This window comes from Prionailurus bengalensis, chromosome B4 (genome assembly GCF_016509475.1).
Source record: "Prionailurus bengalensis isolate Pbe53 chromosome B4, Fcat_Pben_1.1_paternal_pri, whole genome shotgun sequence".
In the NCBI taxonomy this organism is placed as follows: domain Eukaryota; kingdom Metazoa; phylum Chordata; class Mammalia; order Carnivora; family Felidae; genus Prionailurus; species Prionailurus bengalensis.
In genome coordinates this window covers 141,373,449-141,397,104 of record NC_057358.1, presented here as the reverse complement: position 1 = coordinate 141,397,104, position 23,656 = coordinate 141,373,449, and the positions used below count along the sequence as shown (strand labels likewise).

Sequence of the window (23,656 nt, the reverse complement as noted above, 5' to 3'; positions counted from 1 at the left end):
CGATGCCCCAGAGCGGCCCAGCATCCTCAGCTGGCAAGTGGGGGGCTGGGATCACAGGGACGCATGAGTCACCGTCACCAGAGTAGAGGGCGGAGGCCCAAATGCCGCAGAGACACCACGCTCAACTCTCCGAGTGTTCCCCCAACAAGCTCCAGCCCACACGGGCAAGGCTGTCTGAGGGGCCCTGTCCTCGCAGAGGGTGGGGGAAGCACGGAGAGCCCCAGCGAGTCAGGGGGTTGCCAGGGCCAGGGAACAGGTGCACTGTCTCCCCACGCAGCCCCACTGCCTCATGCAGCTGCTCGGGGGTCCCTGGGGACCCCTGAGCCTTAATGATTCCTCAGGAAAGGCCGGCCAGGCCCCAGCAGGCCCCAAGCACCCACTGAATCCCTGCAGGGCCCCACCACAGCCCCTTCCCCCCCCCACCCCACCCCACCCCCCCCCCCCCCCGCTTCACTTTCTCTAGCTCTGCTTTCTAAAACTTCCTGTCTGCTCTTGTCTGTGGTCTCAAGATGCTCCCTTTATCTCACTCTGTGCTCCCAGGGACGCACTGGCAGGCACACAACGGAGTGCGTGCTCTGAGCACAGGCACACGGCTGGCACCTGGGCTGTGGGACACAGGGACAGGCCTCCAGCTGTGTGCGGGGACCCGGGACACAAGACGGTCACCCAGCAGGTGCCCCGCTGTCCCATCACCAGGGGCTGCTGAGCAGATGGCCCCACAGAGGGCCCACAGAGGGGCGGGACGTGACCAGACCCCCGCTCAGCTTGCCCTGCGTGGGGTCTCGCCCGTGTTTCCGCATCTGAATCTGGCCGCGGCTTCTACCCTAACCGTTCAACCGTCAGGCCAAGGCCCGACCAGCCAGCACTTGCCCCCTGACCCCACCCACCCCTGCTCTCTGGGCTTGGAATGTCTTCTTACACCCTCCACCCAACAAACTTCTACTTGTCCTTCAGAACCCCTTCCCTCCACGTATGGAACAGCACGGACGCCTCTCCCTGGACGCTTCTGCCCACGTGGCCTGAGCAAGGGCCGTTTCCTCCTCCCACGGCTGACTAGGCATCCCCGGGAACAGAAACCGGAGGTCCCCTTGTGGCCACCCCCAGACACAGCCTCCAGACTAGCGGTGGCAACGTCATCCCAGGCCGGGGCTCCCTGCCCCCTCCCAGAAGACCCTGATAGCACAGCCTCCTGCCCTTGGGGAGTGGGGGGCGAGAACGGGGTGGCAAGGAGGCCAAGGAAAGAGCCTAGGTCCCCACCATGTGCTACCTCCCCACAGAACGAGGAGGGGGCTGCCCAGAGACCCCAGGCCCCTTCCTCCAAACCTCCCCGCAGCCTCCCTGCCTCATAAACACGGAGTAACTGTTATATACAAAAACGATTTAATTGAAATACCTGTATAAAAAATAGGATCTCCAGACATCTCACTTTTGAACCGAAAGAAACCCCATCCACGGTGCGCATGCACCTGGACTACAGAGACAGCTGCTACAATAAATTAAAGGCTTGAGACTCTGTCCCCCCACCCCCCCAGCCTCCAGAGCCAACAAGCGGACTGTACAAGGTCAATAATTTAAACCCCACCCCACCCCCCCCACGCCCAGGCGCAGAGCCACGAGGTGGGGGAGGCACCCTCTCCCCCCAAATTAGCCACTGTACAAGTCCACCTTCCGACAGACACAGGTAGGACCGGGACCTGGGGTCCACACACACACACGGCCACCACCCCCACCCCGGGGCCTGCAGAAGGTGGGGGCGCCGGGAGGAGGGAACGCCCGCAAATAAATTAAACAATAAATAGCCCTCCTCAGGGTCAGACCATAAATAGACGTGCGCGCGCACAGGCGGCGGAGGCCCCAACGTTGCATTGCTAGTGCACAGACGTGCCCGGACGAACACTGACAGACAGGCGGGCGCGGGAAGGGGAGGGTGGGGAGCGGGCACCAGAGGCCCGTGCCCCCCCCCCCCCCCCCCACCGTGAGCTGAGGCCACAGGACATGCTCCTGGTCCGACACAGTCCAACAGGCCTGCCTCCCGGAGCAGCACAAGAGAGGGACGGTCTCGGGGCCCCGCACCTGCCCAGGCCAGGCCGGACGGGACCCCGCCTGGACCGGAGCGTCTTTGGACAGACAGAGCTTGAAAAGACCAAGTCCCGCGAGAGCAGCGTTCGAAAAGGCACTCAAAGCGAAGGAAACAGCCCGGTGCCGAAGGCAAAGGTCACCAGGAGTCAGAGGTCACTGCCTGTGCAGGAAGCAGACAGCCCGGGTGGGGTGGGTCCCTCTGGCTCCACAAGCCAGGCCCGGGCCCCTCCTCACAAGCTCTCGCTGCTGGAGGTGGTGCTGGCCCCGTCGTCCACGTCCAGTGTGCGCAGCCGCAGGTCACAGCTCTCTGCGGGGCCACCCTCCGCCCCCAGCATCCAGGGGTGTGCGGAGATCTGGTCCAGCGACGGCCGCTCCGAGGGCCGCAGGGACAGACACCACTGAATGAGCTGTTGGCACTCTGCGGAGAGGAGGGGGGACGGTCAGGAGGGGGGGGGGCTCCTCGGGCTCCGGTGCTCCCCGCGCTCCCCGCAGCCGGCACGCACCTGGGGAGACCCTCCTCCGGAAGAAGAGGCGGCCCCGCAGGATCTCCTCGTCCTGCTCGAAGGGAATGTCCCCACACACCATGTCGTAGAGCAGCACGCCCAGGGACCACACCGTGGCCGAGCGCCCGTGGTAACGGTGGTAGCGGATCCACTCCGGGGGGCTGTACACCCGGGTGCCTGGGGGGACGCACGCGGGTTAGGACGTCCGCCCGGGGGTGGGGGGTAGGGGGGCCGGCGCCCCACCAAACGAGCACCGAGACCCTGCGCTCGACGCTCTACCGAGTCACCTCCGAGGCCCGGGCTGCGGGAGGCAGGGAGGCAGCCGGCCTCGAACGAAATCCTGCCCGTCATCACCCTGGAAAAACCCGGCGCGCGGCCTCCCCAGCCACCCCGCCCGGCCGGGGGAGGAGCGGGTCACATGAGCGAGGGCTCGGGTTTCACAACAAACAGATGCGAGCCGAGGCTCGGGAGGCGGGCGGGGCGGGCGGCCCCGGCTTCCCCGCGCTCCGCAATGCGGGGATTTCTGCGGCGCCGCCCCCGCCCCCGCGCGGCACGCACGCGGCCCCCGCCCCCGCGCAGGGGGAGGCCCCGGCACTCCCGCCGCACACCCGCGCGCGCCCCGCCCCCGCCCGCCCGCCCGCCGCGAGCCCGCTCCCGGCGCGCGCGGCCTCCAACAGTCACCGGCCCCTCCGGGCGCCCCCGCCCGCCGCCGGCGCGCTCACCGTCGAAGTCGGTGTAGACCGTGTCCTTGAGCAGCGCGCCCGAGCCGAAGTCGATGAGCTTCAGCTCGCCGGAGCGCAGGTCCACCAGCAGGTTCTCGTCCTTGATGTCGCGGTGCACGACCCCGCAGCCGTGGCAGTGGCGCACGGCGGCCAGCACCTGAGCGAAGAAGCGGCGCGCCAGGGGCTCGTCCAGGGCGCCGCGCTCCGTGATGAAGTCGAAGAGGTCCTGGGCCGGCTCGGGCCGCTCGAGCACCAGCAGGAAGCCGTCGGGCCGTTCGAACCAGTCCAGCAGGCGGATGACGCCGCGCGCGCCGCCCGCCGCGCCCACCTTGCGCAGCAGCACCACCTCGAGGGGCACGGCCGCGCCGCCCTGCGGGACACGGTGGTCAGCGCGCGCCGCGCCGCAGCGGCCCCGACCCCGGCCCGCCCCACGGCGCCCGCACTTACGATGGTGCCCCACTCGGTCACCCGCTCCTTCACCACGTGCTTCACGGCCACCTGGGGACGGGGGTGGGGGGAGGACGCGAGTGGTCAGGCCCGAAGACACGCGACGACGCGCGCGGTGGGCGAGAAACCCGGGTCCGCCCGGCGGCCCGACTCACCGGGAGTCCGTCGGCGATGCGGCTGCCCGCGTAGACTGTTCCGAAGCCTCCGCTGCCCAACACGGCGCCCACCTGGTACACCTTCTCGAAGCTCTCCTTGTCCGCCTTAACTGTGGGGACCGCGCGCGGGTGGGGTTGGTGGGGCCCGGCGCGTGCCGGTCCCCCTCCCCCGGCCCGGGCGCCCCGGCTCCTCCGCCCCCGGCGCCCCCCAGCCCCGCGCGCACCTGGCTGCAGGATCTTCACCGGAAGGTGGTCCACGCCGCCTGGCCCGCAGAGGTGCGCCAGGGAACCGAACTTGGAGAGCAGCATCGCGGGCGGCAGCGGGGCGCGGGCCCGCGGCCCCCGGGCTCTCCGCCGCCTCTCACCCGGCCCGGCTCCCCGCGCGGCAGCAGACGCGAGAGGGCGGCCTCCCGGCGCCGCGCGGAGCCCCGAGCCTCGGACGGAGGCGGCCGCGGCGGCGAGGCGGGAAGCGCGGGGACCCGCTCGGGCGAGGCAGTCCGCGCGGCGCAGGGGCCCCGGGCCGAGCCGCGCGTGGACCGCGTGCGCGCGCAGCAGCGACCGGCTCACACGCCCCGGCCGCCTCGCCCCGGGGTTTTGGGCCGCGGCGACCGTATCCCTCCGCGGGGGCGGGGCGATAGGAACCCCGCCCCCTTCCGCGGGGTCTGAGCACCGGGGGGCGCTCCCGGGGGCGCGCGCGGGCGGCCGAGACGACGGCCTGGCCGGGCCGGGCGCCTCCACCTGGGGTTGGCGAGGTCTGGTGGGCCAGGGGTGCGCGGAGAGACGCCCGGAACTAGCTCGCTATAGTGGAGCCGCGGAGGCGCACAGAGTGGCGTGGCGGTACACGTCACCCCCCTCCCGCGCGCGCGCGCTCGCTCGCACACACACCGCGCACGCGCAGCTCCTGCGCGGGCGGCGGCCAAGACGTGTGGGGCGGGGCCGCGGGAGCCAATAGAAGTCGGGGTTTTCAAAGGGCCCCGAAGCCCCGGCCAATGGTGGTGTGTGGGCGGAGCAGGGACTCACCAGCCCCGCCCCAGGCCTTGCCCGGGAAGGTCACCCGCAAAACGCGCGCCCCCCTCCGCCGCGTCCCCAGCGGACAGCTAGACCACGCGGGCTGCTGTAGGTTCAGGGTTCCGAGCAGAGGCGGGAGTCCTGGAGGCGACCCCCGTGGGCCCCGGACCGTGCGAATAGGTGTCCGGCATTCCGCGCCCAGCCCGAGGAGGCAGTGCCGCCCTCTCGGGGACCCCCGCTCAGCGGCTGCGCTCGGGAGATCGCAGCCCGTGCCGCGGGCGAAGCGCTGACCCTGTCTCCGGCGTCCCCGGTTCACCCCCCCCCCCCCGTCCCCGGTTCACCCCGGGGCCGTTGTTCTGACCGGGACTTGACCTCGAGCCCGCAGCCTGAGGTCCCTGACCACGCATCCCCTCCTTGGAACCTTTGCTCTGCTGTCCCCATGCCTAGAGCACCCTTTTCTGCCCTCCGCCCACCTGGCTGTTCTCCAGGTCCAGCTGCTGACCACCTTTCCGAGGGACTCCACCTTGACCACTACACATGGCTGTAGTCTGGACCCGAGCCTGTTCCCTGACCTCAGTACCACACAGAATCACTTGTGTGGAGTGGTCAAACCTTGAAGGTTGCTGACCTCGGCCCAAGGTCACCAGCCTGAGCTGCTCAGGACTCGAATGTGAGCCGCGGTCTGCCAGTTACAGTAGCAGTAGCGCAGTCTCCCCCCACCCCCACCCCCTCCCACCCCCCCACCCCGCTGTCTCCAAGGGGGTTGAGGGTTGGGGGAGCCAAGGGGCCGAGGCACTGGCATTGCAGGTGCTCTCTGTGGACCCTGCCGTCCAGCCTGGGGTCTAATCATTGCAGGCACATCCCTGGGCCCATTTGGGGTCCCCTTCAGGTGTGCCCCCCCAAGGATGCACACTCAAGGGCCTCAGGGGTCTGGGCTGGCCCGCTGGCTCCTGCAGCACACCCAACCTCCCCCAAGCCACCCCCCTTCACTGCCATTCGCTGCCACTGTTACTGCCCCAGGGCAGAAAGTAGGCCCTTCACTGATCCAGCTCTCAGATTCTTGCTACAGGAACTCTGTCCACAGTCCTCCTGCAGCATGGGCCTGTGAGGGCAGGGGGCCCCACAGGGTCAGATCCAAGGTAGAGGGCAGGAGCCCACCCCTTCAGCCAAATCCACACAGCACCTGTTGTGGGGCTATCGTCCACTTGTGGGTCCTCCCGAGGACCAGCAGAGGGGTCCAGGACCCGTCCGCCAGAGAGTAGTAAACCTCAGGTCAGGCTGTAATGGGTTCCTGGACCCGGCCTCCGCCTGCACTGGGCTGGGGAGGGTGGGAATGATGGAGGGTGTCCTGGGTGTAGGTGATAACCACGGCAAGGTGTGGTTCTGAGATGGGCCTGGTTCCACCGACAGGAGCTGATGTCTCCAGTGGCCTCTCTGGTGTGCCCCCAGTCCATCGTGTGAATCTCCAGGCCAGTCCTCCTCACGTGCCCTGGACCCGTGTGCCCTGTGGGTCCCTCATCTTGGGAGTTAGCCTTGGGAGGCCAGCATCCCAGGGGCGGAGCACCCCCCCACCCCCAGCTCCCGGGTCTTGGTCTGAAAACCTCGAGTCTCCCCAAACTCAGAGCAGGGTTCACTCATACTTCTTCAGAAAGCGGTGGAATGAATATGTGTCCTGTCTACAGTCCCTCAAGCTCTGAGGGTGGTCTGGGCCATCTGTGGAAGCCTCTGGAAGGCTCCAGGAGTGGGGAAGGGGTTGCTGGCCTCGTCTGGGAGGTAGCGGACGGGGCAGGAGGCAGCCTTTTTTCTGGCGTGGGGATTTTCTCAGAGCCCTTATCCGTTGTAGACACCGCCCTGTGTGTTGCCCGTGTGCCGTCGTGCGAGCCTGTGTGTGTGTGCACGTGTGGGCCAGTGTGTGCGTAGCCTTCCCCGACTGGGAGCTCTGCGAGGGATCGTGCTGGACCCGGACCCTCCACCAGGGCCTGTCCATGGCTGTCAAGGTCTCTTTCAGCCTCCCTCTGGCCTGAGGAGTGGGCAGGGGGCCGGTATTTCTGCCTGTGCAGCCACCCAGGGCCCCAGGTCCACTCTGGCAGGGTGCCGGGGACCTCTCCCCGCCCCTCCCTGCAGTGGGGCACCACCCACCCCTTTCTCAGCTTGGCAGACGGAGGCTCCGAGGGATTCCCCCAGTTGTGGAGTCTCTGTCCTCCTTGGTAGGGGTGGTGCAAAGCCGGATCAGAGTCAAGGAGCTTTTGCCCTTTGCCCTGGGTGTGGCTCTTGGAGATGACCCCAGGCCATCCCATCCCTGCAGGTCTGGTTGCCACCACACCACCAGCAATGTGGAATGCCAGTCCCCGCCGGTTTTTTTCTCCTGGTTTCTTGAAGGCCTACCCGGTGGGCCTTAAAAATAGCTCTGGAACCCACAGGCAGGGGTGGCCCAGGCGAGGACCTCCATGAGCAGCAGAGCTGGGGACAACTCTGCTCACAGACAGGAGAGGCCACCAGATGGTGGGCTCGACTGGGGTTGAGGTGCCGGGTCCTCAGCCTGCTGCCCCACCGACCACGGAGAGCCAGGCCCTGTCCCTTGGCCTCCCGTGGCCCTTGAAGGCGTCGGAGGTCAGGCCAGCGTGCTAAGGGTGTCTCCATCCCGGGACCATCCTGCCGAGAGTGGCAGCCGCAGCCGGCTTCCGTAGGGCAGACCCTGCGAGAGGGTCCCTGCCCCTGGTGCTGGAAACAGCCGGCCCGTGGGTCACCCTATCCTGCTGGCAGGAGGGCTGCACTGTTGCTATGGTGACTGGAGCCAGGCTCGTCTCCGGGACAACGAAGGGAGAGGGAAGTGGACAGAAGATGGCCTGGGTCACTCACACTCTGTGTCTCCTGCACACACACAAACCCCGCACAGACACATTTGTGCAAACATACATTCGCTCACACGCTTCTGAACATGCCCACAGAGCTGGAGAAGGGGGCGCGGGGAGGGAGGGCACACACAGGGGGCTGCCCTCCAAGCCTCCAGGCCCCCTCAGGCCTCCCCCGGGCCCTCTTCCCTGCTCTCTGGTGGTCTTGTCCACCCCAGTCCCCGTACCAACAACTAAGTCCTCCTCAATCTGCCCCTTTCCAGCTGTCCCTGACACCCCACAGGTTTGCTCGGCCCTGCCCTGGCCTCGAGATACCCCTCAACCTAGGCCATGCCTCTGTCCCATCTCCCTAGCCGCCCCCCACCAGCCCACCCGTGCTCCCCCTGGACCCCCTCCCTGCTTCCAGCCTCCAACAGCCCAGTCTCTACTTCCTCTGCAACCCGTCTTTCCAGCTCCTGCCTTTTGCCAGCATGCTGCCACCAGGACTGCCCTGGCCGGCAGGGTTACCCCCGGTGACTTGGCCCACGGTCACAGCCACCACCCTAAGCCACCTCTGGCCTCTGCTCTGACTGCAGGAACCCCTGGCCTTCCCGGGTCTGTCCTCTCCCGGGCCCACACACCTGGCTTGTTGGCTCCCAGACAACACCCAGCTCTGTACCAGCACCCGCTCCCACCCCAGCCCCCAGCTGGGCCCTGAGAACTCGGTGACACAGCCCGGCGCCCCCGCCCCTCCTCCAGCGCCTGCACGAGCCGCAGCAGGGGCGTCTGGGTGAGGCGGAAGGGCCTTCCCTCCGGCCTCCACTCGCCTCACCTCCGTTGTGGCCTCTCACCCGCTAGGGAGGGGAGCCAGCAGGACTGGGCCAGGGTTTTGTAACATTTCCCAAAGGCAACCGGGGCTAGGGCCTGGGCTGGGGTGGGGTGAAAATGCGTGGGAGCCAGTGGGCGGCAGTGGCCTGCGTGAACTCTGGCCTCTCTGCCCAGGGGGCCCCGGTCTGGCCTGACCCCCGGCCAAGGCCGGCCTGCGTTCGAGAACTGTCGCCGCCTCTTGATGGCACACCCACGCCACCGTGGACCCTTTAGCCAGCGAGCCCCCTCAGGCCTGGCAACGGCTGCCCCTGCTTCTGGTGGGCAGGGCCTGAAAGACCGAAGAAGCCGGGGGAGGGTCCAGGCCTAACCTGGGGAGGGGCCAGGTCCCCAGTAGAGCTGACCCGAGCACAGCTGGACTGGACACCCCAAGCCCAGCCTTGAGGGTGGCGGTGATGGGAACGGTGACCATCTGCCCACAGAAACCCTCTCCCCACAGAGACCCTCAGGCCAGCGACGGGGACCAGGCTGGCCCCGGACGGTGGGCATCAGCTCCCCGGCCACTTAGCTAGGGCCTATCTCCTCCCTCCCTTGGGACCGCCCTCTGACCCAAGCTGAGTAGCCTCAGCTGGTCCCCACCCACCCCTCAGGCCAAGTCCCTGCTCTGCCACCAGCCCATGCCAGGACCATGGGCACATCCCCAACCTCTCCTCACCTGGGCCTCCCCGTCTGCGGGGACTCTGATCACCCTCGTGTGGGTCCGGAAGGAGGACCCAGTGAGGTGCCTGTGAGGTGTTTCCCACGGCACGCAGGAGGCCTCTGATGGGCATGACTGCGGGGTCTCCGTCTGTTGTCCTGGGCACAGGCCCTGGATTTCATCGATAGAGTCAGGGGTTTCCCCGGGACCGGGAGACGTGGGACCGGGCCCAGTTCACCCGGGCAGCTCCACCCCCACCATGCTGAGAACCTCAAGGCGAAGGAGCCCTGGCTGGATTAGGGGAGGGCTGTCCCACATCCCTCCTGCTTGGCCTGGGGCCCCAGGGGCTAGGGTGGCCGTGTCACCTTCTGCAGGGACCCCACGCCCTGTCCCCCCAGGACCGGGTGCAGCCTCTGAGAACCTAGCCAGGGAAAGTCCTGCAGCCTCTGTGGATGACGTCCAGGCTGGACGGGACCGTCGCCCCACTGCACTCCAACCTCCAGCATGCAGACAAGGGTGAGGTGTGGCAGGGGCTATGAGGGTGATCCCCAAGGAGCCAGAAGCTGGCTCTGCCTGGGTTTGCCTCTGATTTGCATGAAGTTCCCACTGGCCAGGGTTCAGGATCCACGCAGGCAGTGGGTCCTATGTGGGATCTTCCTGGAGGAGGAGGCCCAACTCAGCCGGGTCTCCAAGGCTGACAGAGAACAGAGGGAGGGCGTGGGGGGCTCTCAGCACCTGTGACCTCCAGGGCCCAGGCTGGGGCAACAGCGGGGCCAAAGGTGTGGGGACCAGACTTGTGCCATTTGGAGCCAGTCAGGGAGTCTCTCTAGAGCGGACGGGGCTGGTGTCCTGAGTCCCAGAGGGATTCAGGGACCTTGGGGCCCCGGGGCCCAAGCAGTGATGACGTAGTCTTGGGCCAGTCCCGGGACTGGCCCAGGCCACTCAGACCACACTCGGGTCGTGGAGGAACTGTCCCCTGCAAATGGACCCCCAGAGTGTCCGGAGCACAGACCCCCTGAGGGCCTGGTCACAGCAAACATGAGCTCGGGACACAGTATGGCCTTGGATATGTGCGTTTAGTGAGCGCTTCCTGCATACCTGCTGTGCTCCGTCACTCACATACCCCCGCTGCAGCCCTTGTGGGGATATTGTTTTTATACTACAGCAGAGACAGCAGTGGTCTTCAGGGACACTGAGGGGGAAGCCTCAGGAAGGATGAGCCCACGGGTGGCCACTGGCCCAGCCGAGCGCACAGGAGAGTGTCACTGCGAGGGCAGGAGCTCCACCCAAGAACAGGTGAGGCTTGGGGAGAACTTCAGGTCAGGCCTCAGCCGGCCCCTCCCTGCCGGCCCCAGGCAGCACCCACACGGCTCTGAGCCGGTAAGCCGGGGAGCACTGTGGGTCTTCTCCTTTAATGGTTCGGAACTAGCCAGCCTGGAGCGAGTCCCCCGATGCCCAGGCGTGTCAGTGGTTCCAAGGAAGGTCCAGTGTGGCCCAAAGTTCTGCTCCTGGCTGAAGGACAAGACGGGCACCGGCCGAGGCCCGTGAGGTGCTCAGCACCCTGGAGGCCTGAGGTGGCGCACAAGCATCCGTGGACCCGAGATTCAGCCGGCCCCTGCTTTCCGTGCCCGCTGGGGGTGGACCCGGGCCGTGCGCAGGGGCCGGACCCCGGGGGGCGCAGGCTGGAGCAGGGCTGGGCAGGGCAGAGCACATCTGCCAGGTGAGCCCCAGGAGGCCCCATCTAGCCTTCCAGACCCTCCTCACTGCGGGTTTTGCCAGAGGGACCAGGTCTGGCTCCTAGAAGCGTCCCCAGTGCCGGCCGGGGTTGGGCACTGAGAGGCACGAGGACATTCGGATCCCAAGGTACGGCAGGAGTGTGGAGGCTCAGGATGTGGGCCCGCCGCGGGAGGTCAGTATTCAGGGGCTGCTGGCTACACCCGTGAGGGAGGAAGAGGACCGTCTGGTCACCCTGAGCCCCAAGCCTGGGCTAGAGGACTTTCCCGGCTTATCATGTTGTTCTGTGGGGAGGGGGAATGGAGAGCAGGTAAAGGAGAAAGGGTTTGGGGCTGCTGTGGCTCTGCCCCCCACCCTGAGTCTAAGCTCCAACCCAGACTGGGGGCGGCCAGAGAGCCCACCGAGGCCCTGTCTCTGTCCCCAGGCAGGAGGTGACCTGGACAGAGCATCTGGTTCAAAAGAAGTAGCTGGGCTGGCTTCCACCTCAAGGCCACTCCCCTGTTCCTGAAAGTGACAGTGGAAGGGGGGGCAGGGCCAGGGAGGACCCCAGCCAGCGCAGAAGCTGAACAGGCCTCTGGTGGGGAGATGCCCCCATCCCGCGTCCCCCTGCTCACTCCTGCTGACCCCCAAGTGGGACTGGGCCACCGCGGGGCTCCCCAGGTATTCTGGGGCCCGGGAGCTTAGAGGGACCCAGTCTGACTGGGAGGACAGCACAGAGCTCCCCAGCGGCTGGTCAGCCTGCACCAGGGTTCAGACGATAGGTAAAGCACTGTGAACAGGTGAGCACACGGGTCTGTGTGCGTGAGGCCAGCCAGCCCGTGTGGACCAGGCAGGTGGTGACCAGATGTCCGCGGTGGGCACTCCAGCACGGGGGCTCTTCATCACGTGTGCTCCCTGTCTTCCCAAGCCCCTTCCCAGCCAGCTCAGGCACCCTGGCAGGTGGAGCAGCCCCCTGGCTTGAAGCAGGACAACTGAGTCACGGTGGGGTTGCGGGCAGGGCCTCGCAGACCCTGTGTGGACCCTCCCCCCCCCCCCCCGCCGGCACTGGCACCCACGCTGGGATCCAGGGCCCAGCACCCTATAAAAGCCTGGAGGCTGGAGTCCAGGCTGGGTTGGAGATGGGTGTGGCCAGGGTGGGGGACCAGGACGGGGAGAGCAGCGCAGGGTGGAGGGTGGGGGCTGAGCTGGGCCAGGCCACACCTGACTGGGAAGAGAAGTTGGGCTGCAGCACAGCGGGGGGGGGGGGGGGGGGGGGGCGCTCACCCCACGCTAGAGGTCAGGCGCCTTCCGGGGGCTGACGCAGGCACCCGGGGTGGGGGGCGGTGGGGGGGGGGAGCAGCTACTGAGTCACCACAGAGAAATGGAAAGAATTCTGTGCTTTTACTCTCTGGCTAAGCTCCCCAACGCCCAAGAAATTCCCCATCCCAAGCCACCAGCGCCTCCCTGCCCAGACCCCCTTCCTGCTTCCTGTGGGCCTGACTCCCCCCCACTGCCCTGGGGGGGCAGTTTCCTCAGGGCACGGTGGGGGGGGCGGGGGGCAGCCCTGCGCAGGGGGCCGGAGGTGGGGGGGAACCAAGAGGTGCCTAAGAGCCAACCTGGCCCAGAGTGGACCCTGTGCCAGCCCCCTCTACCTCCTTTTGGGGCCCCCCCAGGGCCTGGCTGGGCTCCAGACGGGGGCCTTGTCTCTCCTTCATCAACAGCACAGCAGCGTCAGCCCCTTGGGGGTCTGGGCCCCCGGGGCTTCCGCGCTGAGCCTGTCATCACCCAGCACTGCCCGGGAGACCGATGGGGGCGTTGCAGGTGCCCCCCACTCGCAGCCAGGCCAGGCTCCTCCCTTCCGGCCCAGGCCCCACCCTGGGGACTCGGTCCTTCCCCTGAGGGCCCCAGGCAATATCCGACACTGACCCTCTGCCCTCTCACCCCCGTCTCTGTGCCGCACCCGGGGCGTTCCCAGAGTGGCTTTCCAGGCAGCGTCAGCGGGAGGGGAGCCGCTGACTTGTGGTTTCTGGGACGCGCTGCCAGTCCGGGGTTTCGACCCGGCCCTGGAGTCCCTCCCAGGCCGGCGAGGCAGCTCCTCTGGGACCCAGGGCCGAGCCCCCCCCCCCAACTACAGTGGCCCCGGTGTCCACCCCACCCCACCCCAGCCCTCCCCCAGCCCCAGCGCCCAGGCTCTGCTGCTCTCGACCCCCGCTGGCCCTCCTTCTCGGGACACCTCTGGAGCCTGCTTCCGAACACCACTCCCTGGCTGGAAACCTTCAGTGGCTCCCTCTCACCTGTGGAGGAAAGACAGAGCCACCGGGCCTCAGTTCTCTGAGCTGCAAGACGGGTCTCTTGGGAGCGCCGTCTGCCCCCACAGAGCCGCTAGGGGAAGGTGTGGGTGGGGAGGCGCCTGACGGGCTGGGTGGGTAGGGTGCCCATAGTGTCCTGCAGCCCGGTGTGACCCGCTTCTGTGTCTCCCGCCCCTTCCTAGCAGCCAGACCCTCTGCCGATGCCCCCTGACCTCTAGGCACTAAAACACACCATTCCCATCCCCCCATCCAGGCTTCACCTGGGCTTTGCCTCTTCCCAAGGCCCGGAGCCCCGGACCAGGGCAGGGCCGGCTGGGCAGGCTCGGGGTGCATGTCGGCCTGAAGTGGGGCGGGGGGGGGGCAGCTGCGGGAACTAGCTCAGGCCTGGGGGGCGTCCTTCGGGTCCTGGATTCCAGGTACCGGCATCCTTCCTGGGGCCGAAGCGTATCTGTTGGTGAGCAGGGGCAGGACAGGGAGGGGAGGCAGAGAGCCACTGCCACACCTCTGCGCAGGACCCGCCCATCACCCCTCTCCTCACGTGGGGCTCTCAGGGCAGAGATGGGGCACGCTGTCCTCCTCTTGCTCCCCATTTACATATTGGGAAACTGAGGCTCAGGAGCGCAAACAGCCAGCCAGGCCGCGGTTGCCACCCCATCACAGGCTAGACGCCTGAGGCTGGGGCTCACTGGGCCAGGAGCCAGGGGAGGGGAGGTACGGGAGCTGGGGCGGGTGGCCAGGCCTGGGCTCCGTGCGAGTCCCAGAGGCCGGGTAGGAGGGGCTGGCTGCGCCCCCGGCTGGCGTTCCCCATGTCCAGCACCACCAGGGCGCAGGTGGGGGGCGTCTCCCGTGGGGACGATCTAGGGTCCAGGAGGCCGGGAGAGGAGGTGGGGGCAGAGGGACGCCAGCCAGGCCAAGGGGAGATGTCTTAGCGAGGCCTGCGGGGACAGGGTGGCGGGAAGGAGCCCAGGATTGGGGCAGGAGGGGCGGGCTGGGCCGCGCCGGGCAGAGGGCCTCTGTGGACGGTCTGCGGTCCTGAAGTCTCCCTTCCAGGATTTGGTGACTCCAGCGCAGGCCGGGCTGTGGCGCTCTCAGGGAGGCGGGCGGGGGCCGGCGTCCGGGCAGCCTGGGCACCGTGGCCGCAGGCGTGCCGACGCAGGGCAGCGCGTCGACACTGACGCCGGCCTTCTCTCAGCGAGCACGGGGGTCTGGAGGGCACGGGCCGGGCTGACCTAGGACTGAGGGTGGGGTGGGCAGAGCCAGGGCAGGGCCGCAGAGGGCGTCTTGGCAACTACCCGGTGGCCAGGCCCCGGGCCACATGTGGCCTCCCGTGCGCCTGTCTCTGTGTCTCTGACCTGTGGAGGGGAGCAAAGCGGCTGCCTCCCAGCCCCTCCCCCACCCCCTCCCTTGGCCCGGCCTTCGGGGCTCTGCTGCCTGGTACCAGCCCTGCCATCTGCCGCTGGGCGGGGGCCCTGGGGTGCTGCCCGTGACGCACGCTGCGGCCTCTGTTCCGCCTGCCTCCTGGCAGGATCCCAGCGCACGTGCGCATGTGGACATGACCCCCCCACCACACACACACGGTCAGACCGGTTCTACATGGCTGGCTGTTGGCCTGTGTCGGACAAGCCTGCCCCACGGATGTCCGCCCCCTCCTTCACCTCTAGCCTTGGTTTCCCCACCTGAGACCTCACTGGGCCGGGCCCAGGAGGAGCCTCACAGCTGCAGGGGGAGGGGAGCAGGAAGAGGGCAGACCCGGGTCAGTGGGGGACCTTGGAGACCCCCAAATGCGGCTGAGTGGCGGGGGGGGTGTGATCATACACGTGTGCCCGCCCCCCTGAGTGGGTGGGTGCACCAGCTGGGTCCTCCCCTGGTGGGGCTGACCCACTGACCCCAAGTCGCTCCAGCAGGGTGCCCGCATCAGTTCATCCCTGTCGCTTAGGTAGCTGCTCCGATGACTCATTAACAACACACCTGCCCCATGGCTCACCCTGTCCCCTGGGCTCCCCTGTGGTGGATGGTGACACCTTTCCCCACCTGTCACTGGGACCATTTAGGTCATCCTGGCTTGTGGGTGCCCCCCTCAACCGCTTCTGGCCCCTGCACCGGAGGGGTGCAGGTGGCCCCCCCACGAGCCCCCCCGTCCACTGAGAAGCCCCGAGGCCCCGACGCCTGAGCCGCTGCAGCCCTCACAGCTCATGACCAGGCCTCACCACAGGCTTCCTCTCTGGGCCAGCGTAGCCAGCCCCGCCCCCCTCGCTGGGCAGCAGTGTGGCTCTCCCATGAAGGGACCCCAGCCCCGAGCCTGACAGAGGGCACCGAGGGCCTACACTTGTCCCCTGCCACCCCCAGGACCCTTGGACCCACCCAAGCAATTGCCACCTCTCGGGCCCCCTCCAGTGGGAAGCCCCTGCGGCCCGAGGGGCTCTGCTCTGCTCTTGCCCTGCCTGGGACAGTCGGTTAAGAGGGTCTCCCGCCCTGGGTGGGGCAGAGGGGAGGAGAGGGGGGCGGCCCCGGGGCACTTGGATGCACCACCAGGTGGTGTCTAGGCAGGGAGCGGCACCAGAGATCAGGATCCAGGAGGCCTGGGCCCAGCGGGCAGGCAGGGTGTGGGCTGTCAGGGGCGTCGGGGACTGGGATGAGGGACAGGCTAGGGGCATAGGCCAGGGCGTGCAGCGGGGAGACCGTGGGTGGTGCGGTCAGGAGGTGGGGGCGGAGTCGGGGGGGGATGGGGGACCCGGTGGGAGCCTTGTGGCCTGTGGCTGTGGGACAGGGGCAGCTGGGGACACAATGGGCCCTTGTCCGGCCTGCTGAGGCTCCTGGGTGCCGAGCAGGGACCCGTGGGGCGCCCTGAGCAAACACACGCCCTGTTCCGGCTGCACACGGTGTCCTGGGACAGGCGGCCGTGGCGCGGGGCCAGCAGAGAGGGTGAAGGCAGGGCCAGGGCACAGCCACCAGCCGGAGCTGCCCCTGCCAGACGCCCGGAGTCTCCCCCTCTGAGCGCGGCCTCGACCCCTGCCAGGCCCGGATGCTTCTGCAGCCACACGGACCCTGGCAGAAGCCCTCGCCTGGTGGCGGTGGGCCCTGTCACTTAGCGGGTCTCCCCAGGCCTGGCCACGCTGGACCCTCGTGGCGACTGGACCCGGAGGCTGCCCATCTCTGGCACCGGCTCACCTGGGTGGCCCAGTCTGTGCCCTGGACGGGCAGAGGACAGGGTGCGGCTAAGAGAAGACGCACCTTGTGGGGAGACACGCCCTGGCAGGCTCGGCTCTCAGGCCAGGCCGGGCACGAGGCTGCGGCGGGGCTGAGTCCCAGGCCAGCGTGGGTGTCCCACGGAGGCCCCGCTGCTTTGGGTGTCTGAGCTGTGCCGCCCGCCGTGGGGTGGGGGGGTGGGGGGAGGTGCGCAAGACCCAACGGATCCAGCAGGGGGCCTATCTCAAGCCCAGGACGCACCCCGGATGGGGGACATCTTTCCAACACTCTGGGGTGGCTGGTGGGGCCCCAAGAGGGGGCGGGGCGTCTACAAGACAGATGAGCTCCCTGGAAGGCTGCCCCGCTCAGGAGGCCCCAGCGTGTGCGTGTGAGTGTGTGCACGTGTCCGTGAGCGTGTGTGCGCGTGCCCGGGGGCACTGCAAGGGCAGACGGCACCCCACCTGCGTTCGGCCAGGCAGCCAGCCCCAGATCCTGAACTCGCAGCCAGCCCGAGCCCGGCCAGCCCCTCGCACACCCGGGTCCCTCGGGCCTGTGTCGCGGCGGAAGGTACCGGCTGCTCTCGGGAAAAGCCCCGCTCTGGGCCACGAAGCCGGAGTCATAGCCCAGCCGGCCTCAGAACATATCCTCGTCTGCTAGGATAAACCTCACTCAGGCCTAGAGCTGCTCGGTGCCCCCAGGGGCCTCCCCCTGGGTGGCGGTTTTCAGGCCAGGGGCACCCAAGTGTCTGCCATCTGGGACTGGGCCTCCTCTGTCTCCCCTGCCCCCGCGAGGCTTTGCCCCAGCCCAGATCCGAGGAACACGCGGGAGGGGTTCTGAGAGACCCCCAAGGCCTCCTCCCAGGTTCCCGGTCCCCAGCTTCTGGGGGAAGAGCTGGCCGGGTCGGGGGAGGGGAGCGGGAAGGTGGGGAGGACACTGCCTGGTTGGGGGGGTCGGGGGGGCCATCAGGGCTCGTCAGATGGGGCTGGGGGCCTGGCGCACCCCCCTCCCAAAGGCCCCTCTGGAGACATCAGGCGGAAAAAAGGAGCTGACCTACTTCACCGGTGGCAGAGGGTGGCCCTCTAGACTGGTGCCACCAGATGAAAAGTGAATGTGGGCCACTCGGGTAATTAAAAGTAGCGAGAAACGGGTGAAATTAATTTCAATCATTACTCTTGTTTAACCCGGTATCCACAGTCATTTCAACATGCAGCGCACACAGCCATGCGGTAACGAGAGCGCCCGCTCACAGCTGTTTCTCTGCGGAGGCCTCACCCCTGCACCCTGCGCACCACAGGCAGCTCTGGGTCCTTGCCGGGGCCCGGGGCCCGGGGCCTGAGAGAAACCCAGAACATTCCCTGATGGTCCCCGGGCACCCGGGTTCCCAAGTCCGGGAGGTAGGGGGGAGACCGGCCCAGGGAATGCCTTTTTTTTAAATATGCATATTGCAATATCCAAATTACTAAATGCAGCAGAAACGAACACAAGCGTTTGTGCCGTTTGGACGACAGAAATGGCAAGAAGGCTGTGCACCGGCCCGGGGTCACCCGGCGGGAGCTCGTGGGACCTCTGCCAGCCCTCCAGCCCCTCCGGCAGAAGTCTGCACGTGAGTCACCCCCAGACCGTCCTTATATTGACCACCTGTGCTGACGTGGCTCTCGCGTCAACGCGGTTCTGCGGGAGCCCCTCCCAGACCCCTTCCCGGCCTCTCTGCCCACAGGCAAGAGCAGCCTGGCAGCCTGGGGAGGCTTCTGGTGGGCGCCCCGCTCTCCCCCGGGCAGGCACCCCACCCCGGGAGGCACCCCGCTCCCCCCCTGCAGTGCCCGTAGAAGGGACACTGAAGGACCTAGAAAGGAAAACGTTTTCCTTTTTTCCGTGGTCTCTTTCTCAACTAGCCGTGGTTGTTTGTTATTTGTTATTTCACGTTCGGAGTAAAGCGACATTGAATTGTCAAATCGGTATCGTCAATGTTCTCCTTTTTACGTTGTGCCGGGCAGGTGTTTGGCCGTGAGCTGGTCGCAGACGTGGAAATCCCCGAGGTTTGCGTTTCGGGGCTGCTGCCCGCCGCTAACTCAGCAGCTTTTTCACCGGGTAAAATCTACACCACAGACGATTCGCCAGGTCAGCTAACAGTGTGTAAGTGCCTGGTTCAGGGGCACCAAGTACATTCACGTTGTTGTGCACCCACCCCACTACCCGTCTCCAGAACTTCTCCATCTTCCCAAACTGGAACTCCCTCCCCATCAGACGCTCACCACCCCCACCAGCACCATCCCCAGCACCACCGTCTCTACTCTCTGCTTCTGTGAATCTGACCACTCCAGATTCTGGTACCTCCTATAGACGTGAAACCACACAGGATTTGTCTTTCTGTGATGGCTTCTTTCACCGAACACAGTGCCCTCAGGGTTCACCCGCGGTGCAGCAGGGGTGAAGCGCCCTTTCTAGGGATGATCGCCTACACGGATGGACCGCGTCTTGCTCGTCCCTTCGTCCATCAGTGGACACTCAGGTCGCTTCCCCTTTGTGTGCACGGGGATAACGGCGTGTACGGGTGTGTGTGCAGGTGTGTGTGAGGCCCCGCCTTCCGCTCCTGTGGGCACGCGCCCGGGACGGAAGCCAGTGTCCCTGGCGGCTCCACGAGGGGCCTTCGGGCTGTCTCCCCAGTGGCTGCTCCCGTCAGCAGTGCGCAGCTAGTGGCCATCCTAGGGGGTGGTTTCGATTTGCAGCTCCCCCAGGGTTCGCTGCCCTCGCTGTCCTCTGCCCCTGCTGAGATCCCCAGCCACCACGGACCTGTCTCCCCTCAGCCCCTCTCGTGGCCACTCGCCCCTGACCGGGCAGCAGGGTGCAGCTGGGGACACCCATCCAGTGGCCTGCTCCGTCTGCTCTGTGTCCCTTCCTGTGCTCTCCACCCTCCCTCCTGCCCGCCCTGTCACACCTGTCCCCTTCCGGCCCCTCCTGCTCAGGGACCCCTCAGAGCTCCCCCGCCCCGTCATCGGTTTTCCCTGTGACCACGTCCAGCGGGCACATTCGGGGCATCGTCTCATCCTTACAAGACTCTCTGGACTCCCCACCCCCTGCCGCCGTGAGACTTTACCGCTGACCTCCTGCAAGGGGGGCCCCCCTCGCTGCCCCTCTCCCCTCCTGAGCTCAGGCCCACAGCTGGCTCTACCTTTGGGGGGGGGCTTTGACAGTGGGAGCAAATACCCCAAGCTTCACTGGCTCCCTCCAAGCCCGGCTGTGTGGCCTCGCGGTTTCCGGGGTCCGGCGTCCAGGTAGGGTGGGGCCGCGGTCTCATCCGAAGCTCACTCCTGGGGGCGCGGATTCGGGTCCTCGCCGATGGGACTTCCCGCGGCTGTGCAGCGCGTGGGCCTCTCCGTGCGGCGGCTTCCGGCACAGCCTTTCCGAGTCAGCCGCCGGGCCCGCGCTGGAGGGGAGGCCGCGACACAATACGCGAAACCAGGAGGCGGGATGCGGAATCCGCCCAGCGCTCACCACCCACCCTCGCCGCGATGACCCCGGTGCCCCTCCTCCCTGACCTCCCTCCTCCCCCCCTGCAGAGTGGCCAGAGGGCCTGGGACGACCTAGGTCCTGCCCCGCCACTGCTCTGTCCTCAGTCCTCCCAATGGCCTTCTCGCTGTCGTGGACACTGCCTCCAGCTGGGACCCCCAGCAGCTCCCGGCCAGTGACCGAGCAGAACGGCGGCGGACAGCCTGGCCGGCCAGCTGGGGAAGGGAGGACAGCCCTGCAGCACTGCTCACCCCATGATTCCCCGGCTGCTCTTACAGAGGCCCACGGCTTCACTCGGCAGCCGTCCCCCGGGGAGACGCCGTCTGCACCGGCGCGGGTGCCTGCAGAGCTGGGGCGCATGGGCCCGGATCATAAACCGGGTCCTGGGTAAGCTGAGCCGGTCCGCGGACCACAGTGCTCAGGACTCCAGTCCCCAAATGAGTAAGTGCGGTTGATGCACCCCGCCCAGGGGCGGGGCTCTGTTGGTGGGGACAGTCCAGCAGAAACTTCAGGAACTGCCCCCACCCGGCCAAGATGGTAAACAGCAGACTACCTTCCCGGGGTGGTGTGGCACAGGTGATACACTCTCACCACCCTGAGGGTGCAGGCCACGGCCTCGCCTCGCGCGTCAGCACCGCCTAACTCCCCGGGGCGGCCCCTGCAGAGCGCGGGCACCCTGGGGACAACGCAGGCCCCGGGCTCTGGTGCGCAGCCAGCCAAACGCAACGGGACGCGGGTGGTGCGGTGCCCGCGGACGGGGATGGGCGCAGCGGTGATCGTTGCCGTGACTGTGTGGGGACTCTGTGCTCCTGTCCCCGAAGCTCTGGGCTCCACGGTCAGCGGCCCCGGTGCCCATGAGACCCGGTTCCCCCAGGGAGCCCTGCAAGGAGCACAGGGTGAGCCGAGTAACATGCTGGGGGGGTAGTGGCTGGCCCGGCCAGCGGGAGGCCGCCGCTCGCAGCCACGCCCCGGCATGGCCACGGACGGACACGACCGCCAAGTCCGGGCCCGTCCAAGATGAGAGCTTGCATCAGGGAGGGCTCGCCAGCGGGGGACCCCAGGGGCAGGGGTCCTCATTAACGGAGGGACCCTCCCTTTTCGACATGACCGTAGGTCCCTTCCTGAAGACCCGAGGCCCTGGGGACCTGAGAGTCACAGACAGGAACACCCTCGAGAGCCAGGGTGGCTGTGGGCCACGTACCCCTCCAGCCACACGGCCCCCACCACCCACCAGCTCCCCCGCGGGTAGCTGCTGCTTCACGGGGTCCGCTCTGGGTGCGGAGGCTTGGGGACAAATACCTGAGGCGATCTGGGGGGAAAGTGACTTTCGGGTGCAGTGTTAAAAACTCCTGAGGTTGTTCACGGAGCTTCCCCTGCCCTGCACCCGCCCAGGCCTGAGGCACTAGCCTCCTAGTCCCCCGGGGCCGCCCCTTGACCTGCGCCTGGGCAGGCAGCAGAAGCCCAGGTCCCCATTTAGGGGACCCTGTCTCTTGCTGTCACAGTCAGCTCAGATGTGGGCGAGGCCGACTCCAGGTCTGGGGGCCCTCGTGGGTGACGATGGGACCCCCACCACGATCTGGGGGGTACCCCAGGCACTCTGGTGGCCAGCCTGGCCGTCTGACCGCCACCCAGCACCGGGCCTGCTGTGGCAGGGAACAGCTGTGGCTTTGTGTCCCCAACAGTCAGGAGGTGGCCTCAGCCACCCAGACGTCTCAGCGCTGCCACTGGCTTCTAGAAGCTTCATGCACAGCATTTTGGGCCATTCCTCCTGTTTGCCTGGAGCGTCAGACAGGCTCCGAATGTACAGGGTCAGCGGTGAGCAGACACCCACGTTGGGCGCCCCATCGGCCTGCCTCCTTCCTCCCCCAGTCATTCCTTCCTCCGTTCATTGTGTCCTTAATCCACCCACTTGTGGTTGCTCACGTGCGCCTCCCCCACTCGTCCCCTCCTTCCCTCATTCATTCGTTCACTTCCTCCCCCACTCATTCACTCCCTCCCTCTTTCATTCACTCCCTCACTCATTCACTCCCCCCTCATTCATTCATTCACTCCCTCCTTCATTCATTCACTTCTTCCCCCACTCATTCACTCCCTGCCTCATTCATTCATTCACTTCCTCCCTCATTCATTCACTTACTCACTCACTCTCCCCTCATTCATTCATTTCCTTTCTCCCTCTTTCATTCATTCACTCCCCCCTCATTAATTCACTCCCTCTGTCTTTCCTTCATTCATTCACTCCCTCCCTCCCTCCCTCCCTCCCTCACTCGTTCATTCACTCCTCCATGACCCAATAGGTAGTTCTTCCCTGGAGTCAGCTGGGAGCCAGGCCCACGTCGGGTCTCAGGAAGGGAGGGCAGAGGGATAGCTAGTTGTATTTTTGCATCTACTCACGATTAAACGAAACTTCCTGGTGAGCCTAGAGGTCTGCAGCACTGCAGACGGCTGGACAGATGGTCGGGTGGACAGACAGACACACAGATTCCCTGGCTGTGGGTTCTGGCCGAGGCGTCCCTGAAACAGTCACCTGAAGCCCCCGGTGCCCTCTCACTTTCTCAGACACAGGTGGCCATCTGGTCGGCTGAAGCGGACCCGGATGCAGGAACACAAACAACGGGCAGCACCCCCAGACTTTGCACCCTGCCCCGAACTTGGAGCGGTCCCCTCCCTCGTTCACTCCAGTCTACCAACAAATGCCCTCCGTGCCGCTGCGGCCCTCACTCCAGCCGGGAATTCCGTAGCCCCCCGGCCCCGTCCCCACCGTGCGGCAAGGGACTTCCTAGCCTCTGTCAGCTCATGGCCTCTCTGTGCAGAAGCCACCAGGCTCCCACCGGCAGCGCAGAGGCCAAGTCCCGCCCAGGTCTGCCCCCTTTTCCCCCCGAAGCCCCTCACACCAGCACCTGAAGACACTCTGCTCCCGCTCTCCCGGCCCCCACGCAGCATCCTGTAGCCCTGGGGCCCCCGCCTCACCCCCACCAGGCCCCCGTGGTACCCAGCACTCCCCAGAAACAGGCGGGAGGCAGAGGGAGAGCAGGTGAGGGGCAAGGGTCCTCTGGAGGCCCGGCTGTCTCCTGCGCTGAGCAATCCACGCGGCAGGGCCGGAGCCAACCGGGTCAGCCGGTCTCACCTCCCTGTGCTTCCCTGCAGGGGCCACTCCCGACGGTGCAGACCCAAGTGTTGGGGCCGCGGGAGTCACCGGTGTCCAGCTGCTGGGGAGCCTGGGAGGGTCACTCTCCAGCCGCAGCACCCCCAGCCCGGGGCCTGAACCGGCTCAGTGCACCTTTTCCTTTCCTCCTTTGGACCAGCTGGGGCGGGGGTTCAAACGCGGTCCCACCACCGGCCTGAGGAAGCTGCACTGTCAGGGTGGGAGGGGAGCAGGAGATCAGCTGTCCGGGCCTGGACACAGCCCGGCTTGGGGATCGAGTCCCCGGCCATCCCCCTCCAGACAGGAGGGACGAGGCTGGGTGCCGTGCAGACGGAGGAGAGGCAGCGGCCAGCGGGCCAGGACCCCGGGGCCCTCCCGCGTGCCCGGCTTCCTTTCTCCCCCGCTGTCCCCCTACACCCTACCCAGGCCTGCGGTGCGACACCCACAGCCCCCCCAAAGGGCCGAGGTCACCGCAGGACCACGGGATCCACTCTGGCCCGTGAGAGCCCAAGGGGGACACGCGTGTGGC

General features: G+C 67.0%; 1 protein-coding gene and 1 long non-coding RNA gene across 2 annotated transcripts; both read right to left on the bottom strand.

The window, feature by feature from the left end:
• Positions 1–1,363: 1,363 nt before the first annotated feature.
• Positions 1,364–4,473, bottom strand: PIM3 (Pim-3 proto-oncogene, serine/threonine kinase). Its single transcript, XM_043563026.1, has 6 exons — positions 4,131–4,473; positions 3,907–4,016; positions 3,752–3,802; positions 3,305–3,674; positions 2,583–2,759; positions 1,364–2,497 (listed from the first exon to the last, which is right to left on the bottom strand). The coding sequence occupies exons 1-6, from the start codon at positions 4,213–4,215 to the stop codon at positions 2,310–2,312; spliced, it is 981 nt and encodes a 326-aa protein (XP_043418961.1). The 5' UTR covers positions 4,216–4,473; the 3' UTR covers positions 1,364–2,309.
• A 13,144-nt stretch (positions 4,474–17,617) lies between these two features.
• LOC122472972 lies at positions 17,618–21,976 on the bottom strand. Its single transcript, XR_006294571.1, has 2 exons — positions 20,234–21,976; positions 17,618–19,899 (listed from the first exon to the last, which is right to left on the bottom strand). It is a non-coding gene; the product is annotated as an uncharacterized LOC122472972 (long non-coding RNA).
• Between the last annotated feature and the right edge of the window lie 1,680 nt (positions 21,977–23,656).

Bases quoted from the DNA above. Each gene is read 5' to 3' on its own strand.
- PIM3 (XM_043563026.1), bottom strand. From the start codon at position 4,215: ATGCTGCTCTCCAAGTTCGGTTCCCTGGCGCACCTCTGCGGGCCAGGC. The intron at 4,017-4,130 runs GTGCGCGCGGGG...CGGTCCCCACAG, and splicing joins GGTGAAGATCCTGCAGCCAG to TTAAGGCGGACAAGGAGAGC. The intron at 2,760-3,304 runs GTGAGCGCGCCG...GCGTCCCCCCAG, and splicing joins GGTCTACACCGACTTCGACG to GCACCCGGGTGTACAGCCCC.